The sequence below is a fragment of the Anas platyrhynchos genome, chromosome 20, assembly GCF_047663525.1.
Source record: "Anas platyrhynchos isolate ZD024472 breed Pekin duck chromosome 20, IASCAAS_PekinDuck_T2T, whole genome shotgun sequence".
In the NCBI taxonomy this organism is placed as follows: domain Eukaryota; kingdom Metazoa; phylum Chordata; class Aves; order Anseriformes; family Anatidae; genus Anas; species Anas platyrhynchos.
The window spans coordinates 7,842,123-7,857,872 of NC_092606.1; the positions used below are offsets into that span (position 1 = coordinate 7,842,123).

The window sequence follows — 15,750 nt, forward strand, 5'->3', positions numbered from 1 at the left end:
TGTGGATACATGTCTGTTAGTCAGACATACCCTATAGCAACTTACTGTATGCATCGAAGTCTTGCATTTTCTGCAGAAATGTGCTTTGTCACCCTGGTAGACCATGTGCAGCTGAGCAGAGAACTACGGATGAATATGTTTGTCTGGGGTTAATGCCCTTTCACTTTATTACCTAAAATATTTATCAGATCTGCTAATATGCAGTCAAAATATTTTGAGCTGAAATGTTTTGATTTTCCCTTGGAACCTCAGAGAGCTTATTTGCCTACTATTAATCTTTAAATTGGCTTGTTGGCAATTTTAATGGATCCCATTATATGACCACAACTTTCTCTGCCCTCTTATTTATTTTGAAAAACAAACAAAACCAGTCTGTTTTCTCTTTATCCAGCCAGCTAGAAGGTGAGTGCATGCGTGGTTGTAAGCTTGATTATTAGAGAATTGATACATTCAGCTAAATGATCCCTGTGTTAGAAACCTAGGAAGGATCATCAGGGAGAAAACCCAGTGGAGCTGATTCCCCATGAGCCAGAAACACTGGGGCAGAGAAGGGCTTTGGGATCTCGTGGACAGCAGCGTAATGTGAATGAGAGGAAGGTGGTAGGGCTGACATTTTACAGTGACCAACAAATATCTTTTTGATTTTGCAAGTTTTTACTATTGGCAATTTGAGGGTTCATCCCTTTCAAGGTATTTTATTTATAGTTCTGCCGGTGTTTCTGTGGTTTAGTGTCTTTAAGTATTATTGGGTCCAGTCTTGCATTTCAGGTACACAATTCCTTTCTACAGCAAACACAACAAAGAAACAGAACCAAAAATATAAACGATGCATCGAGGGAATGGTTACCGAAGGAAAGCAGTAGGGACAGTTTCTCCACCCTTGGATAGATCACTAGCATCTGGAAATACATTTTCTTTTCCTTTTCCATGCAGAAAGCCCATCTGACAGAAATAAGGAAGCAAGACAATTCTAGGACCTGCTTTCAACAGCAAAGCCTGGCACAAAAGGCTGCCAGCATTTTGTGCTTCCCTCCCAGGCCATGTTTGCTCTCTGCATGGGGCAGTGGAGCCTCATTTTGGGTAAAACCAGAAGCCCTGACTGATTCTGTGGTGGTCTTGAGCAGAAGGTGCTCAAGGTCATGTCCAACAGGAGCCGTGCGGGGCAGCACAGACCCACTGTAAGGGGGTGCAGCAGCCTGCAGGGTTTTGCCAAGATGCCAGCTGGGCGCCAGGGTCAGGGTAGGAAAAAAGGCATCCTTGTAGCATTTTGGGGTCCAGGTATGTGTTCGTGGTGCTGTGCCCTTTGAGGAAGGCAGCAGTTTCAGGATCACACTGAAGAGCATTATCAGTCCCTCAGCGCCTCAGGTCTGTCCTTGCACAAAGAGCAGAGGCAGCGCTCATGGGGCTGCCTGGGGACAAAGCCTCACTGGCTTCACATCCAAATCCTGGCACTTTCTTGTTCCAAATCACCTAGAAGTATGAAAAAGGCCGATACAGTGATGGCATCCACCTCTCGTAAGGCCTTGCAGGGTCCCATGCACACAGTCACACAGCTGGGTTTTATCCCTGGCATCCCGCTCTGATGGGACAAAGCCCCACGAGGCACCTGGCCAGGGCCCTGCTGAGTCCTGGAGCCTGAAATCCCCACACAGTGCACCCCCTGTGCCCCAGGCAAAGGCTGATCTCTGCTTTTCCTGAGCAATGAAACTTTCAGCCTCCGGCTCTTCTTGTCATAAGCAGTGCCAAGAAGTGTTTTTGGGGGTTTCAGAGGTCATTTGGGCTGCTTCACTTCTGGCTTCGAGATGTCAGGATGATGATGTTAGGGAAGTGCTGAGGATCGTCCCCTAAAGACCTGTCTCCTTTAACATCAGTCAGCTTAAATCACCAGGGATGTCTGAAACAGTTTTAGCACCAACATCAGGGGTTGAAACTATTGCCTCTGGCAAAGACTGCCAGCACTTGACCTGATGCAGTAACCTGGTTAACAAACCTCAGTCCCAGGCTGCTGATTCTCCCAGAAAACAAAACCCACGTGCCTCAGTTTCCTTTCCATAAGAGACAAGTGATTGCACTGCATGGCCAGTGCAAAAGAGTCCTAAGTAACGTTTATCTGATGCTTACACCAGGATGGCTGTAACAAGGTTAAAATAAAACTTTGGTATTTCTGCTCAATAGTGTCTGGGGGTGGACGGTTGGCATTTAGTATTTCCTACGTGTTTTTGGGGTGCGGGGCCTGGAGGGGTGGTTAACCTGTCCTTGAGCTGCAGACACAAGAGGGAGACTTTACATTTCCCCAGACATTTCACAGGTGAGCTTAGGTAGAAAAAAATGTTGCATTTCTTTTAAGAACAGCTTGGGCCAAATGTCTTCGCGGTGCCGCAGCAGTGAACAGGATCCGTGCTGGTGCCAGCAGCAGAGCTCTGAGAGCTGCAGCCATCCTGATGCACCGCTGCTAAAGAGCTGCTCAGTCGACTTCACGGTTGCTATATTCAGAATCCATTTGGCCACTTTTGACTTTTACGCTTTCTAAAAGAAGGCAATAAAGCAATTAGGAATAGATAAGAGAAGGAGAGAGCACTCCACCAAAGAAAGCGAAAGAAAATAGCGTGGCGTAATTAGTGCAGCGGAGCTGGCAGCGGTGAAAATGAGCTGTAATAACTGTCGTGTGGCTGGCAGTGGGGCTGCAGGCTGCCCTGCACGTGTCCAACGTGGTGATGGCAGAGAGGGACCTTTCCCCACACAGCATAATCTGGCCTGAGAACATGTGTCATTGGGACAGAGGGAAATAAAATCATCAGTTAGTGCTGTCAGTCCTGTGCTTCTGTCAGCCGGGGGATTTATCCAGCTGAAAACACTCTCCCAAATCAAGAGGGAATGGGAATTAGTGTAACCAGAAAGGCAGGTGTGTGTTTTTTTTTTTAGGGAAAAATTCAAGAATGTCTTATCTGGAGGGCTAGGTTAAAAATAAACAGGAGCCCACTCTGCCAGAGAAGGAATGAGCGGGCTTAGAGATAGGGGGGATTGTGGAAGAAGGGGCCGCCTCTTTCTTTAGTGTTAATCATTTTTAATTTGCATCGTTATGGTGTCTAGAAGCACCAGGTGGAAATCGGGGCCTCATTGTGCTGGGAATTGTGCGCAAACATCATGATTAAATGTTGCCAGCTCTGCAGAGGTTGCAATACCGTCCCTCATCTCTGCAGAATCACTAACCAGCACAATTATTGCAGAATAAGTTTTTCTGCAATTTCCCTTCCAGAATAGCTGTGCCACTTGATTTATGTCAGAGTAACCAAGCCCAAGGGGAGGAAAAGATAAATTTGTTGCAGGTCCAACCTGGTAACCTTCACCAGTAATAATAACCGCTCGGAGGCAGAAGCTGCTCACCACGTCTCTGCTCACATTCAGAAATTATTTGCTTGCGTCTCGGTTTCCCTTTCTGTAACACGGGAGCAGCAGCACTGCCCTCCTGGCTCAGGGGAGGCAGTGCTTAATTTGCCAAGGGTTACTTTTCTATTAGGACTTTTCTAATAGGTAAATGATGCTGTAAAAGCCCAAACTCAATTAAATAGAGTTTTAAATCAAACAAGCAAACACGCTCAATTGTCACAGCATAATTAGGAAGCAACACAACAGGCATTGAGGGGTCTTCGCACGATGACCAAGTCCCGTTGGGTTTCTGTGATGCTGTGCTCACTGCTCAGAGGTCAGAGATCTGCATGAGGCACTGGGCACGTTTTTACAGCTTCAAATGGCCAAATGTATGCCAAGCACGGGAACTTTCATAAGAGCACCAGCAGGTCAGAACCGAGGGGCGAGGATGGTCCTGCCCCTGCTGGGGTCTGCGCTGAAACACCTCCGTGACCGGAGCTGCCAGCACACCGCAGGGAACTGCTTTCACAGGACAACCTGAAACCTCTCATCACATCCATTTCTCAGCACTTAACGTCTGCAGACCTTTAACTGTTCCCTACAATCCTGCATTCAGCAATTTGCCATGGGTTTTACCAAACTGAAAGGCAATGGGAGAAGGGGCTGGGAGCTGCAGTGCTCAGCAGAGCACCGTGCCAGCCTTTCCTCCATGCTCTCCCCGCTGAGCACCAGCTCCAGCCTCTCCTGCACCAGGCAGGGCCCCAGCAGTTGCCGTGGGCTTTCCCAACCTTTTCACACCGCACAGGGGGCTGGTTTCCATTCACAGCAGACATTTGTTCATTTCCTCCAGGCTCTGCATGGTCTCCACCTGAAAGCCGCAGGCCCTGGGGTCACTGGCTTGGATGAGGAGCTTGTGTTGGTGAAAGAATTCGAATTACAGCCTCTTGTCCTGCTGGAGGTGGTTGATGAGGAAAAGGCAAAGGCAAGGATTCCCAAATCGTGTATCTTACAAAGCAAGCATGGAAAATAAACCCTCCCATGGTGTTTAAAGCAGTCTTGGGACTTTCAGGGATCCCAGCTCAGAGGTTTTGAATAGCAACTGCAGGGAATCATTTACAAGTAGCATTTCTCCTAATTTCCTATTCTGCCTTTTAATACTTCCTTGGGAAAGAACGGAGGCTTTGCATTACAAGCAGCTAGAAATATAAAGCAGCCAAAACCAATGCCCTGCTCCACCCGCAGCCCTGCCCTGGCTATTTTCAGTTTTGCCTGCAGATCGACCCCGTTTAAGCGGGTGCGAGAGGTGAACCCGAACGCTGTCGCTGCGCTGCCTCTGATCCTCGTGGATGTGAGAAGCGGTCTGCCAGTCCCCTCTGCTGGCTGCGCCTTGCTGGGGAGAGCTGCACCACTGCACAACCAGACAGCTCCCAGCAGGAGAATGGGTGAAAAAAACAAAGCAACAAACCCAACCTTAAAAATAGCCTTAAAAATATATATATTTTTTGAAAGTTGAGGCATCCTTCTGAGAGCAAATCACCTCCCCGTGGGGGATGGACAGCTTGATGTTAACTGCTGCTGACCTCATGGCCAAATTTCAGCTGCTTGCAGCCCATGTCCCATAGGACTCGGGACACCGTGTGCACCCTGCGTGCTGCTGGTGCCCGCTCCCGTCCTGCAGCGGGTGCAGCATCCCCACGGCCCTCTGCTGACTTCCCCAAGGCAGCTGCAATCCAGTTCTGAAGTGACCGAGATAAAATTTTAGCTTCTGCAAAGTTTCGAAATGTCAGCTTCTCCAAAAAAGTGGGCAGAAGAGAGAGCGCAGCAGGTCTGAGCTGGTGCACCCCGACAGCCCCGGGCAGAGCCAGCAGCGTGGGACAGGGGCTGCTCAGGGCCGTTTTGCAGCTGGGGGCAAAGAGCCCAGAGGGGCAGGGGTTCCTCGGGGTGCTTTGGTAGCTGGAGGGAAGGAGCTGAGCGGGGCAGCGCTGCTTGCCCTGCTGGCGTGGGCAGCAGCAGGCAGAGCTGGCGCAGGGCAGCAGCTCCTCGTGGCTCCCCGCCAGCCGGCCTGTCTGAGACGGAAACCCAAGTGACGATGCTGATAAGAAGCCGTGCTCGTGGCCAGAGGCCCAGGGGCCCCGCACGGGAGGGCAGAGCCCGGGGGAGCCTCCGCCAGCTCCATCGCAGAGGCTCGGTGCTCCAGCCCGCTTTGCAGGGCTGTCCTGCGTGCACAGACTCCCCAGTGCTGAAAACCACCGCGTACCCCACATCCTGCCCAGGGCAAGCATGGGCGCTGCAAAAAGATGTAGTAGAAAAACTAAAGGTTTATTTTTCTAATAAAATACATTCTCACAAAATAACCCTTTCTTTCCCATGCTGGGGGACTGGGGCATGGTTCTTGCCAGCTCTCCTTCCACTCCCCTCTCCTCAATCCGGAGCCACTCAGGGGCACTGCTGGGGAAGGGAAGGCAGCGATGCTCTCCTGTAAGGGCTCGGGGTGCAGGATACCCCAGCACGGCCCTGGCACCCCAGGCAGGGCTGGTGGAGGTCCTGTGGGTGCTGTAGCAAGTGTAGGGCCCCTGTGCCCCGTGCAGGTGTCACCCACCCCGGCATCACAGCAAGCCTTGCCAGATGCAGGGCGCTGGGCCGGCCAGATCCTGCCCTGGCTGCAGGGTGCTGCGTTCACGTGAGCTGGCGTTGGATGCTGCTCCTGCTGGCCTTGGGGCCGGGGCTGGGGATGACGGCTGTGTTTTGGGAGAGGAAGAGGAGGAGGAGGAGGAGGAAGGTGCAGGTTTGTCGGTCAGCGTGGATGCTGGAGAGAAAGAGGTGCACGGTGGCTTCGGTGTCCTGCCCCCAACTCGCCTCCTGGAGAGATGCTGCTGCCTAAAACCCTAAAACCCCACGTCCATCCCACATCCCCACCCTGCCTGCCCCGGGAAGCATAGATGCCACATCAGACATTACAGCCCACTGCTGTTTCCCACCCCGTGCCCTTCCAGGGCCTTAGGAACCCCTGAGACCCATAACCATACACCAGCTGGGCTGGGGAAACCCCGCTCACCTCTCACTGCGTGTTGTCCAGCTCCTTCCCTTTCTTATGTGACTTTGACTGGGGGTTAAAGAAGAGAAAACAATAGTTCTTTTACAGACCTGCCCCCTGCTAACACCAGGGGAACAAGCAGCTGGGAAGCACCAGCTCCTAACCCCCAGCATGCGAGCTTATTCTCAGGTGAATTTGAGGGAACCTGCTTTCACATCCTATGGAAGGACAGCAAACATCCTGTGGTCACAGGGATGGTCTCAGAAAGTGAGTGAGTCATGCAGAAAGTAATTTTGGAGGGGAGACTCACGGCTCCCAGCCTCGGACAGCCCCAGGGGCTCGGGGCACGCACCCACGTTCACCCACCGAGAGCCTCTGGCAGGGAGGGATGTGCCGGTACTCACAGGCTCCTGTTCCGCGTACTTGAATTTCTTCTGCTTGTAGTAGTCCCGGCCTTGGAGGAAATGCAGCAGGAGCAGGTCGCAGAGCACAGAGGCCTTGAATCAAAGCACAAGCAGGGTTGGGGCTGCCCTTCCAGCTCGCCTGTGCCCTCTTGTGCTCCCAGTTTGTCCGGGTTTGTCCCACAAACTGGGGTCACTTCTGCTTCAGCCCACTGCGTGGAGCTGCTGAAGAGCGTGAATCCTCCAAAAGTCCATTTAGGGCAGAAAAGAAGCTTGCTGGGACTGACACCGGGCAATTTCAACAGAAATTAAATGCTTCCCCTTTGGGTACACGCAGTGCACGCACCCTTTGAGTCGTGCCAAAGTCTTTAAGCATCATAACGAAACAGGATCTCGGGGCTGCGCCTTGCTGCTCACCACCTCCCAGACCCCCTTAGCAATGCATCCAACATGCGGCTGTCAGGAGGGCTGCCCAGCAGGACATCGGATCCCTTCAGCCCATGGCCACGGGTCCCTGCTCCCCACGTTAACGGGGCACTGGGCATCTCCTTCCCGCTCCTGCTCATCACCAGGGCACTAATCAGACACAAAATAGGGGCTGAAACCAAACTTACCACTCCAAAAATACCAATTCCAGAGCCGATTGTGGTCATGGTGGGGATGATGTCAAATTTGCCTGCCTGTAAAAAGTCAGAGGGAAGTGGTGAGATGCTGCAACGAGCTCACGGCAGGAGAAGGCTGCGATAGCCACAGGTAGGGCTCAGCTGAGGAGCCTGGCAGCAGCTCCAGCCACGACATTTCCCACAACCCAGAGAAACAGAAGCTGGTTAAGAGCTGGTTTTAAACTCATTCGTCAAACAGAAAAATATGGTTGTTTTGGGTTTGTTGAAATTATTTTGCTTCCTGTATTTCTAACTAAAAAAAAGAGAACGCATACCCTTTAAATATTGCCAGTGGGAGTGCCACAGGGAAAGCTTTCTTTCCCAGTGGGAAGAAAGAGAGGGGAAAATAAAATAAATAAATAAAGATAAACACAAGTGTTCTGGAAATGTCAGTGAAAGGTTTCAGCTTTCCATGGTCCTCCCAAACCCCTGAAGTGGGTTTGTTCTGGGACAAAACCAGAGGCTGAACTGCAGCTGATAGATGTGGTCCATACAACGGCCCCATGAGACCCGGCGCTGCATTACGGTGCTGCTGACACCCTTGCCCACCTGCCCTTACCTTGCCGTTCACCAGGATGTCGAACCGGATCCCGAACACCTTGTACAGGGTCCTCTTGTCTGTCCCATCTTCTTTGTAGTATTTGGCGTACCTGTGCCATGAGATAGGGAGCGTTAATGGCTTGTTAATGGGTGTCTGCCACCCCCTGCCACCTCACAGCACTGGGACGTTGGTGGGATGCAGAGCAGGATGGGGTCTGAGAATGCTCCTGACCCTCTTCTAACCCCCAGAGGGACTGGGTTATTGCTTCCCTGTCCCATTCCATCAAGCACTGCTGTCTGGCATTGCAAAACCAGCACCTACGTTGGAGGACAGTCCTGGATTTACTGCCGCCCACCGAGTGCTGTGGCATCCCCCAAACCCCCACCTTCAGACCTTGCCTGGGGAGGCAGCGGGGTGCCTTCACCTGAAGTTGAAGCCTGGCGAGACGTTACTATCGTCATTGTAGAGGCCATGGAACTGGTAAACAGGCTTGCAGTGCCGGACAGGCCAGTCGAGGTCGCAGTTCCAGTCGATGGTGATGCCCACCACTCCGCCCTGCAGCAGGGACAGCAGCACCGGGTGACGCGGAGACACCCCGGCCCTCCTCCTAGGTGGCCCCCCTGGGTGCTACAGGGTGTCCCGGCTCTCCAGCAGGCTGCATGCCCTATGCTGAGACTCTTCTTTTGGCCCTAAATGCTGGATGTATGACGAAGTTCGTGCCCTCTTGCTCCTGAGCACCATGCATGGTTGGTCCTGAGCAACGATGATCTCTGTGGACCTTCCTTGCCTGATTTTGCCCATGAGTTTTGCTGCCCCATGGCTTAACACATCAATCACTAGACCCTTTCAATCATTACACCAGAAAAGGCCACATCTGAGGAGATTCATTATCTTTAAGAGATTTAATTCTGCCACTGCCATGCAAGGCCCTGGGAAATCCCACCCCTGGTTGCAGCAGTGGCAGTTTGGCCAGTCCTCTGCCCCCCTCCCTGTGTCCCAAGGCACGTCGCTGAACATCCAGTACCTTAACGGCCAGGACAGTGAAATTCTGGCCCGATTCCTTCACCACGTAGCCCAGGCCAAACACGGGGCACAGGGAGTCGGTGACTTTGTGGTACGTGCACTTCTTCAGGTAATCCTTGGTGACGCTCTCCACCAAGTTGCGCCTGCGCATGAAAGCGGAGCGGGAAAGGCCCTGAAGAGCCGAACAGTTTGGGTGGGGAAGGAGCTGTGTGCGACCCCGCTCCAACGCCTTGCCCAAAGCTGGGACACTTCCGAGCTGGGTCAGGCTGCACAAGGCCTCGTCCTCCATCCCACACGGAGCACAGACCCTCTCCTCCTGCTTCCCCCACCCCAGGGCCCTGTTCCTCCTGAAGCTCCCTGTGTGGAGGAGGCCTCCCTGCTGTTTGCTCTCCCACAGGTGTCTCCACGTCAGCTTTGGGTTCACTGCTCTGCCTGCAGCCCCTCCCCACGTTTCAGCACAGATCCACCACCCTCACTTCTTTTTGCAGCCCCTGCTTCGTCCCCCAGCCCTCCCGCGGCCTCCACCACCCCTCCCAGCCGCCTCTCCTCCACGAGCAATGCTCTCAGCACAGTTTCCATCTGGGACAAATCACCAACAGTGCATCCCACAGCACCCACACTCAGCCTTTTTTTTTTTTTTTTTTGCCATCTCCCCCAGAAAGGGTGAAAAGGGTGAAAAGGGACAGATGACGTCTGGCCTGCCACCCGGCTCTGCCCTTTCTCCTAAAAATAGCCTTTCCCCGAAGCCTCCCTGCCCCTGATGGTTTTGCAAACCCCGTGCCCTGGTCAGTCCCATCCCAGCCCTTCTGCTCGGCAGTTCATTAACAGCAGCGATCAAAGGCAGGAAATCCCCCCTGACCCCAGCTGGCTCTGGCCACCCTCTCCTCCCAGGCCCTGCTGTCCCCCGCCATGTCCCCCCTGCAGCCCCCGTCACCACCTCGCCCCGCTGCCGGTGAGGGTCCCACCACCCCTTGTGGGGCAGCCCCACACATGCTGGGGCGTTTAACCTCGGCTGCAGAGCGGTGATGCGACTGGATTAGCAAGGAATCCACCATGCTCAGCACAAATAGCTGCTCCTAATTTGCCCCAAATCAGCTATGGGACTGGCGGTGTCATAAATCTTAGCACACTCAGCTGGTGGTGGAGGGGGCAGCAGCTGGGCCAGTGCTGGGCTCGCTGGTGAGGGATGACAGACCCATATTGTGCACCCAGCTCTGCCCCCGATTTCCCCTCCAGGCCATGGCCAAGCAGAAGTCCTCCCCCCAGCGCTCCCCGTACCTGGACACCTTGAACCTGGGGAAGGTGATGCTGTTCTTGATGAACAAGGTGAACTTCTCCGCTTCTGACAGGAGGGCAGGGCTGAAAAACAAGCGGTGGCACGTGTCCATGGCAAGGAGGAAAGGACTTGGCATATGCCAAGAGGTGCTTCACAGCCGTCCATGGAGGCTGGAAATGGAGAACAGCTCGTGGGCAGAGAACGGCTGCTCTGAGGGTGGCTGGGACACACGTGGAGAACCCAGCAGAGAAGGGGAGAGCCACCAGGAGCAAACCAGGCCGGGAGGGACACAACCCCCTGGGGACACCAGGCAGCATCTAAAGCCACAGGGTCTGCACCAACCCGGGCTGTCCTGGCAGCAACCTGCAGAGTCCAGGCTTGCTCTGCCCTACACCGACTGCTTCTGGTCCCAGCCAGGTGAAAAATGGGGTGACAGCATCTCTGCTTACTTGGGAACGTGGTAGTCAACTTCAACAGGGCACCAGCCAAAGATCTCGCAGGTCTTCACTGAGCTGTTGAAATTCACACACCTGCCCGTCCTGAGCCCTGCGGAGCAGAGAGAGCTGCTCGCATCCCTGGGTCCTGGGAAAACCCAGCTCAACACCGGGATCTGGGGGACCTGGATGGGGTTCCAGCCCTGCCACGGCCATCCAAAGCACCAAACAGTGCCCCTTTATTAGAAGGGTAATTAACTGTGGCCAATTAGCTGTTAGAAAGCTGTAAGTCTGGGGGAAGTGTTTAATTTCCTTCCTGATTAAAGGGTAATCAAGGTGGTTTTTTTTCAGCTCAGACATCATTTGGAAGAGGAGAGCAGGGCCAGCCCAGGTAGGACCCTCTTTTGTTACCGTACCTTGTCCCTCGCGGCTGTAGGTCCCCTTGCTGCAGTTGCTGTCCCTCGTGCAACTCCCGGCATCCGGCAGCTGTTTGGGGAAAGCCGCTCAGCTCTGTGTCCCACCAGCACCCCCCAGGGCTTCTGTCTGTCCCCCCATGGGGCAACAGCCTCCTCCATACACCGCTTCCAGCCATGGGCATCCGAATTCGGCAGGGGAAAGGGTGAGGGGTTTCTTTTTTAAGCTTTAAGGCTCACGCTTTTACTAAACTTCTCGCTCTCAGGAGAATTGCTCCATCGGTGCCACCACCTCAGCCCCCCGAGTTACAGACACCGTGACTGCTGAAGGGAGCCAGGGCTCTTACCTCCGGGCAGGTTCCTTGTTTCTGTCCAGGGGTGATAATGAAGTTGGTCATCACCACGAAAGAGTTGTCCCCCTGTGGAGACACAGCCAAGGAGCTGACAGCCAGCACGGCGTTTTTGGGGAGCAGAAGAGCCCCTTCCCCGTGGGACCCCAAAACCACCAGAACATGGCTGGGTGGGTGGCTCCTTTCTACCCTGAATTTGTGTCCTTGGGTCCCACCTTGGGAAGCTGGTGGTGGCCTTGGAAGCCATGGTGTCACCAGTCCCCTCTTGCTGCCCACATCTGGAGGCACCGGAGGAGCCTTCAGCCTTGTGGGGGCAGCATCAAATGTGCCCCACCAACCAGGGGGGGGTCCCAAGCATCGGGCACTCCCCGGGGATGACATGGGGAAAGGTTTGTGGCAGGAGCCCCCTGCTCTCCACCGGGGAGAAGCTGTGCCATGGGTGGCCCCATGGAAAGCTGGCACCGAGGACCCCACCAGGCCCTGCTGTATGGGGTCGGGGTGGGAGCAGCCCCCCCAGCCCCTCCTGCCTCCTTACCTGCGGTGGGAAAACGTAATCCACCACGTCCCAGATGTGCGGGCCCAGGACGCTCTCGTTGGTCAGCGTTATGCCTTTGAGCTTCACCGACACCGAGCTGACGATGCTGTCCTGCGACTGGTAGCCCTTCTCGTAGAGGAAAACCCACCTGGGAGAGGAAGGTGAGGGGTGAGCGCAGCGGGGACAGGACGGGACGGGGTGGGACAGGGCAGATGCAGCGAGGACTTCCCTGTGCTCCAAGGCATCTGCAATTACCTCCCAAATTTCCTCTTGCTAGAGGGCCTGGGGACGTGTTGCTGAACTCTCCCACTCCATGCTCACGGTGTGTGGGAGCTGCAGGACCTGCCCTCACTGCAGGCTCAATTATTTGGGAGTTTGGGATGCATTTGGTGGCTGAGGGCAGGCGAAGGCAGGTAGAGCCGGGTCTGGAGGGCATTTAGGATTGAAGCCTTGCTGGACTCAGCAGCCCACCTAGTCCCTTCTGATCCCCTGCAATAATATTCTCCCCAAATTGCTGCCTCTGGGGTTGGGACATGGGTAAGCCAAGGGCCCCTCCAGGGCCACCATTTCCCCATCCAGCCCAGGGAGCTGCAGTGCCAGGGGCTGCGGGCAGCATCCCTCGTGCTGCATCGCCCAGCTCGCTGGGGCCAGCTCCTGGCACTTTTTAACCCAGGGCATAAAGAAGCTGCCGCTGGATGAAGTCTGACTCGGGGAGCCTATAAACACGGCTGAGTGACCATGTCGGGTAGCGCTCCCAGCACTAAAAAAGGAGCGCTCTGCTCTTTGTCCCTGCCTGGAGCTCTGCCCTGCAGCTGCCGGACCTTTCGGGGACGGTGCTTTGGGGTCTGCAGCCCCATGGGTGTCCCGAGCCAAGGGAATAGCACCCTGGGCTGAGGGCAGAAACTGGGGCACTGCTGCAGAACTCGCCTTTTTCCACCTTAAACCTGTACTGGGTTATACTGGGAGGACAGGGTGCGGCCCCATCCCAGCCGCCGAGCCCCGGCAGCAGGGCAGCATCTCCCCATGCTGCCGGCACCTCCTTGCGCCCCACCGAGGGGACAGAAATCCCCCGGTGGTGTCACCCAGCCTCCTGCCCCATCCTGCCATCATCTCAGCCTCCTTGCATGCAAACATTTCAGGAAGCCAAAGCCACAAGGCGCAGCCCGCCGGGCTGGCAGCGATAGCGCCTTATCGCAGCGCTGTCTGCAGCGAGGGGCCGCTCCTTCCTCCGCGCTCATGTCCCCGCTGCCACCACATGGTCATGCATCCTGTGCCTCCTGCCAGGGGCACGGAGCTGAGATAACTGCAAATAAATCAATATCTGCCTGCTGAGCTTGCTTTCGAGGAAGAGCTAATCTCAAAGAGTACGGCTCGGGGCAGGCAGCAGTGACATGCAAGCAGCCGGGGTCCAGCAGGACATCCCGACCCCACCAAGGCAGCAAAAATATCAGAGTTATGGCAACACCTCCTCCTCTGCCCCTGCTCATCACCCCTTCAGGTTTTTCTGCTGATGTCTCCTTGCTGCCTGGCCCGTTTTAGCCGGGTTACTTAAGCCACGGTTCCCTCGGAAATCCTGCTGCAAGCAACTGCCCCTGCCTGTTCCCCCTTCGCAGGAGCGGTTTGGGCTGAGAGCGCCCTGGTGAGCAGGGCAGGGGCGATGTGGGGTCCCAGCGCCATGGTGCAGCCCCTGGGATGCTTGTCCCCCCTTCTAGAGGAGATGGGGTGAAGCTGGGATTGCCCCCACAGCTGCCAGGGGCTCGCTCGGAGCCCCAGGTGCGACCACGTCTCTGCTGTGCTGTGCCAGCCACCCTGTGCTCCCCAAATACCCATTTTTTCCCCCAGTTCTTGCTCTGCTCTACCCGCAGCAGCCGGGCACCCCTTCTCTGTGCAAACCTCCTACCATGGGTCCTTCCTGGCCACCAGGTGCTGCTCTCCAGCCCGTTGGGCACAGTGACAATTTCTGCATCATTCCCAGCCCCATAACGCGGCACCCTGTGCCCCACCACCTCTCACTACCACATCCCCAGTGCCTTCTCCCGCTACAAGAAGGATCCCAAGGGCTAAAGTCAGCTCTGAGCAGCCCTGTGAGCCCCAGGGCACCTGAGGACACATGCCCTCGTGCAGCTCCAGCCCTCCTGCCCAGCTCGCTGCCCTTTTTTTGAGCTGCTCTTGGGGCTGCCTCGTACAAGCAAAGCAAAACAGGGCTTTGGAGCGCGGCCGTGTCCCGGCCCCACGGCAGCCGGGGAGGGGACAGGGAAATTTATGGCCCTGTCTGCAGCCGCCTGGGTCTCACAAATCACCGTGCTGGCCCCAGCTGCCTCTTATTTCATATAAAGAAAAATAAAAATAACAACAGATTCTCAGGCTGCTGGCCAGCAGCTGGAGCAGCAGCTGGAGGCGGCTCAGCGAGCGCTGGGGCTGGGCAGGGCTCGTGCCTCCGAGCAGCCGGGATGGGGAAGACACAGGGCTTAGCCCCACAGCGGGACACAGGATGGGGTTCCCACAGACAGGGGATGCGATACCATCGGCAAAACCCCCTCGTGTTGAGATACAGGGGAGACAGGAGCCCCTTCCTCCCCGTTCCTTTCTAATGTGGCGGCCAAGCGCTAATTTGGGAAAGCGTGCCCCGGCGAGCCTTACCCGATGATGTACGCCAGGACGATGAGCTGGATCAGCCGGAAGGTCAGTCCCACCTTCTTGTTCCTCACCAGCACCATCCGAGGGGTGTCGTACTCGAAGAGGAAGGAGGACACCTTCTCCATGCATTTCTGCCCCATGGCTGCACTGGGGCTGTGCCACCACCGGCCCCGCTGCTCGCCGCGGCGCGGGTTGGGCCGTGCCTGCCGTCGCTCCTCTGTTTGCAGAGAGATAAAATAAATAAATATAAATAATAATAAAAATGCTATCGGTGCTGCTCCGTGCTCGGCCGGGCTGTCGGGCTTCCTCCTCTGCGTGGGGACGGGGTTTCCTGTTCCTATAAGCGCTGGGCTGGGTGCAGCGGTGCCCTACATGGAGCGGGGGTGGGACGGGTGCGGGAGGGTGCAGGGGCCCTCCCTGGGGACAGGGAGGGAGCAGGGAGCAGAGGGGGTCTGGGCAAGGACACAGGGGTCCAGGGGAGGATTTTAGGCAGTGCGATCAGGGCATCACCTTTCTGCCCCCTTGATTTTTGGGGTTGCGCATCTCCCATCCTTGTCCCTAACCCATGTCCTGCTTCATCCCCCCCAGACCCCACCCGGACCCCCAAGTGGGGGCACTGAACCCCAGAACTGGGGAGCCAAGACCACGGGGCAGCCAGACCCCTGGCTTGGCCCCCTCCCACAACGAGGTCGCCCTGCTGGGGCTTGGCTGCTTCCCAGCGCTCGCCCAGGGGCTGATCCAGGCACATTTTGAAGCATTTTCAGCATTTCCAGCATTTCCTGAAAGGCCCCTGGGAGCGGGGCTGGCGGGCACACCCTACAGCGAGGGATGGATGCTGCAGCACCGTGGTACGTGGCCAGCACAGAACAGGGCTGGAGCTGAGTGTGCCAGGCTGAAATTTGGGGCCTGACATCGCCGCAGTGAGGTTTGGGCTCAGCGCTGGGCAAAGCACAGAGCTTGTGGGTACGGGACCCCTGGGGACGGGGCACTGGTGGGGGATTCCTTTGTTGGGGAGCACTGGGACCGGCTGGGCGGAAGGGGGGATGCTCTCCCCAAAATCCAGACCACGTCTGCT

At 55.7% G+C, this 15,750-nt stretch overlaps 1 protein-coding gene across 1 annotated transcript; it reads right to left on the reverse strand.

Annotated features, from left to right (window-relative positions):
- Window positions 1-5,667: 5,667 nt before the first annotated feature.
- Window positions 5,668-15,003, reverse strand: P2RX1 (purinergic receptor P2X 1). Its single transcript, XM_038165944.2, has 13 exons — window positions 14,679-15,003; window positions 12,039-12,186; window positions 11,501-11,572; window positions 11,157-11,226; window positions 10,756-10,852; window positions 10,309-10,389; window positions 9,032-9,173; window positions 8,432-8,562; window positions 8,026-8,116; window positions 7,419-7,484; window positions 6,808-6,900; window positions 6,425-6,472; window positions 5,668-6,175 (listed from the first exon to the last, which is right to left on the reverse strand). Exons 1-12 carry the CDS (start codon window positions 14,813-14,815, stop codon window positions 6,428-6,430), a joined length of 1,173 nt encoding a protein of 390 aa, XP_038021872.1. The 5' UTR covers window positions 14,816-15,003; the 3' UTR covers window positions 5,668-6,175; window positions 6,425-6,427.
- Window positions 15,004-15,750: the final 747 nt, after the last annotated feature.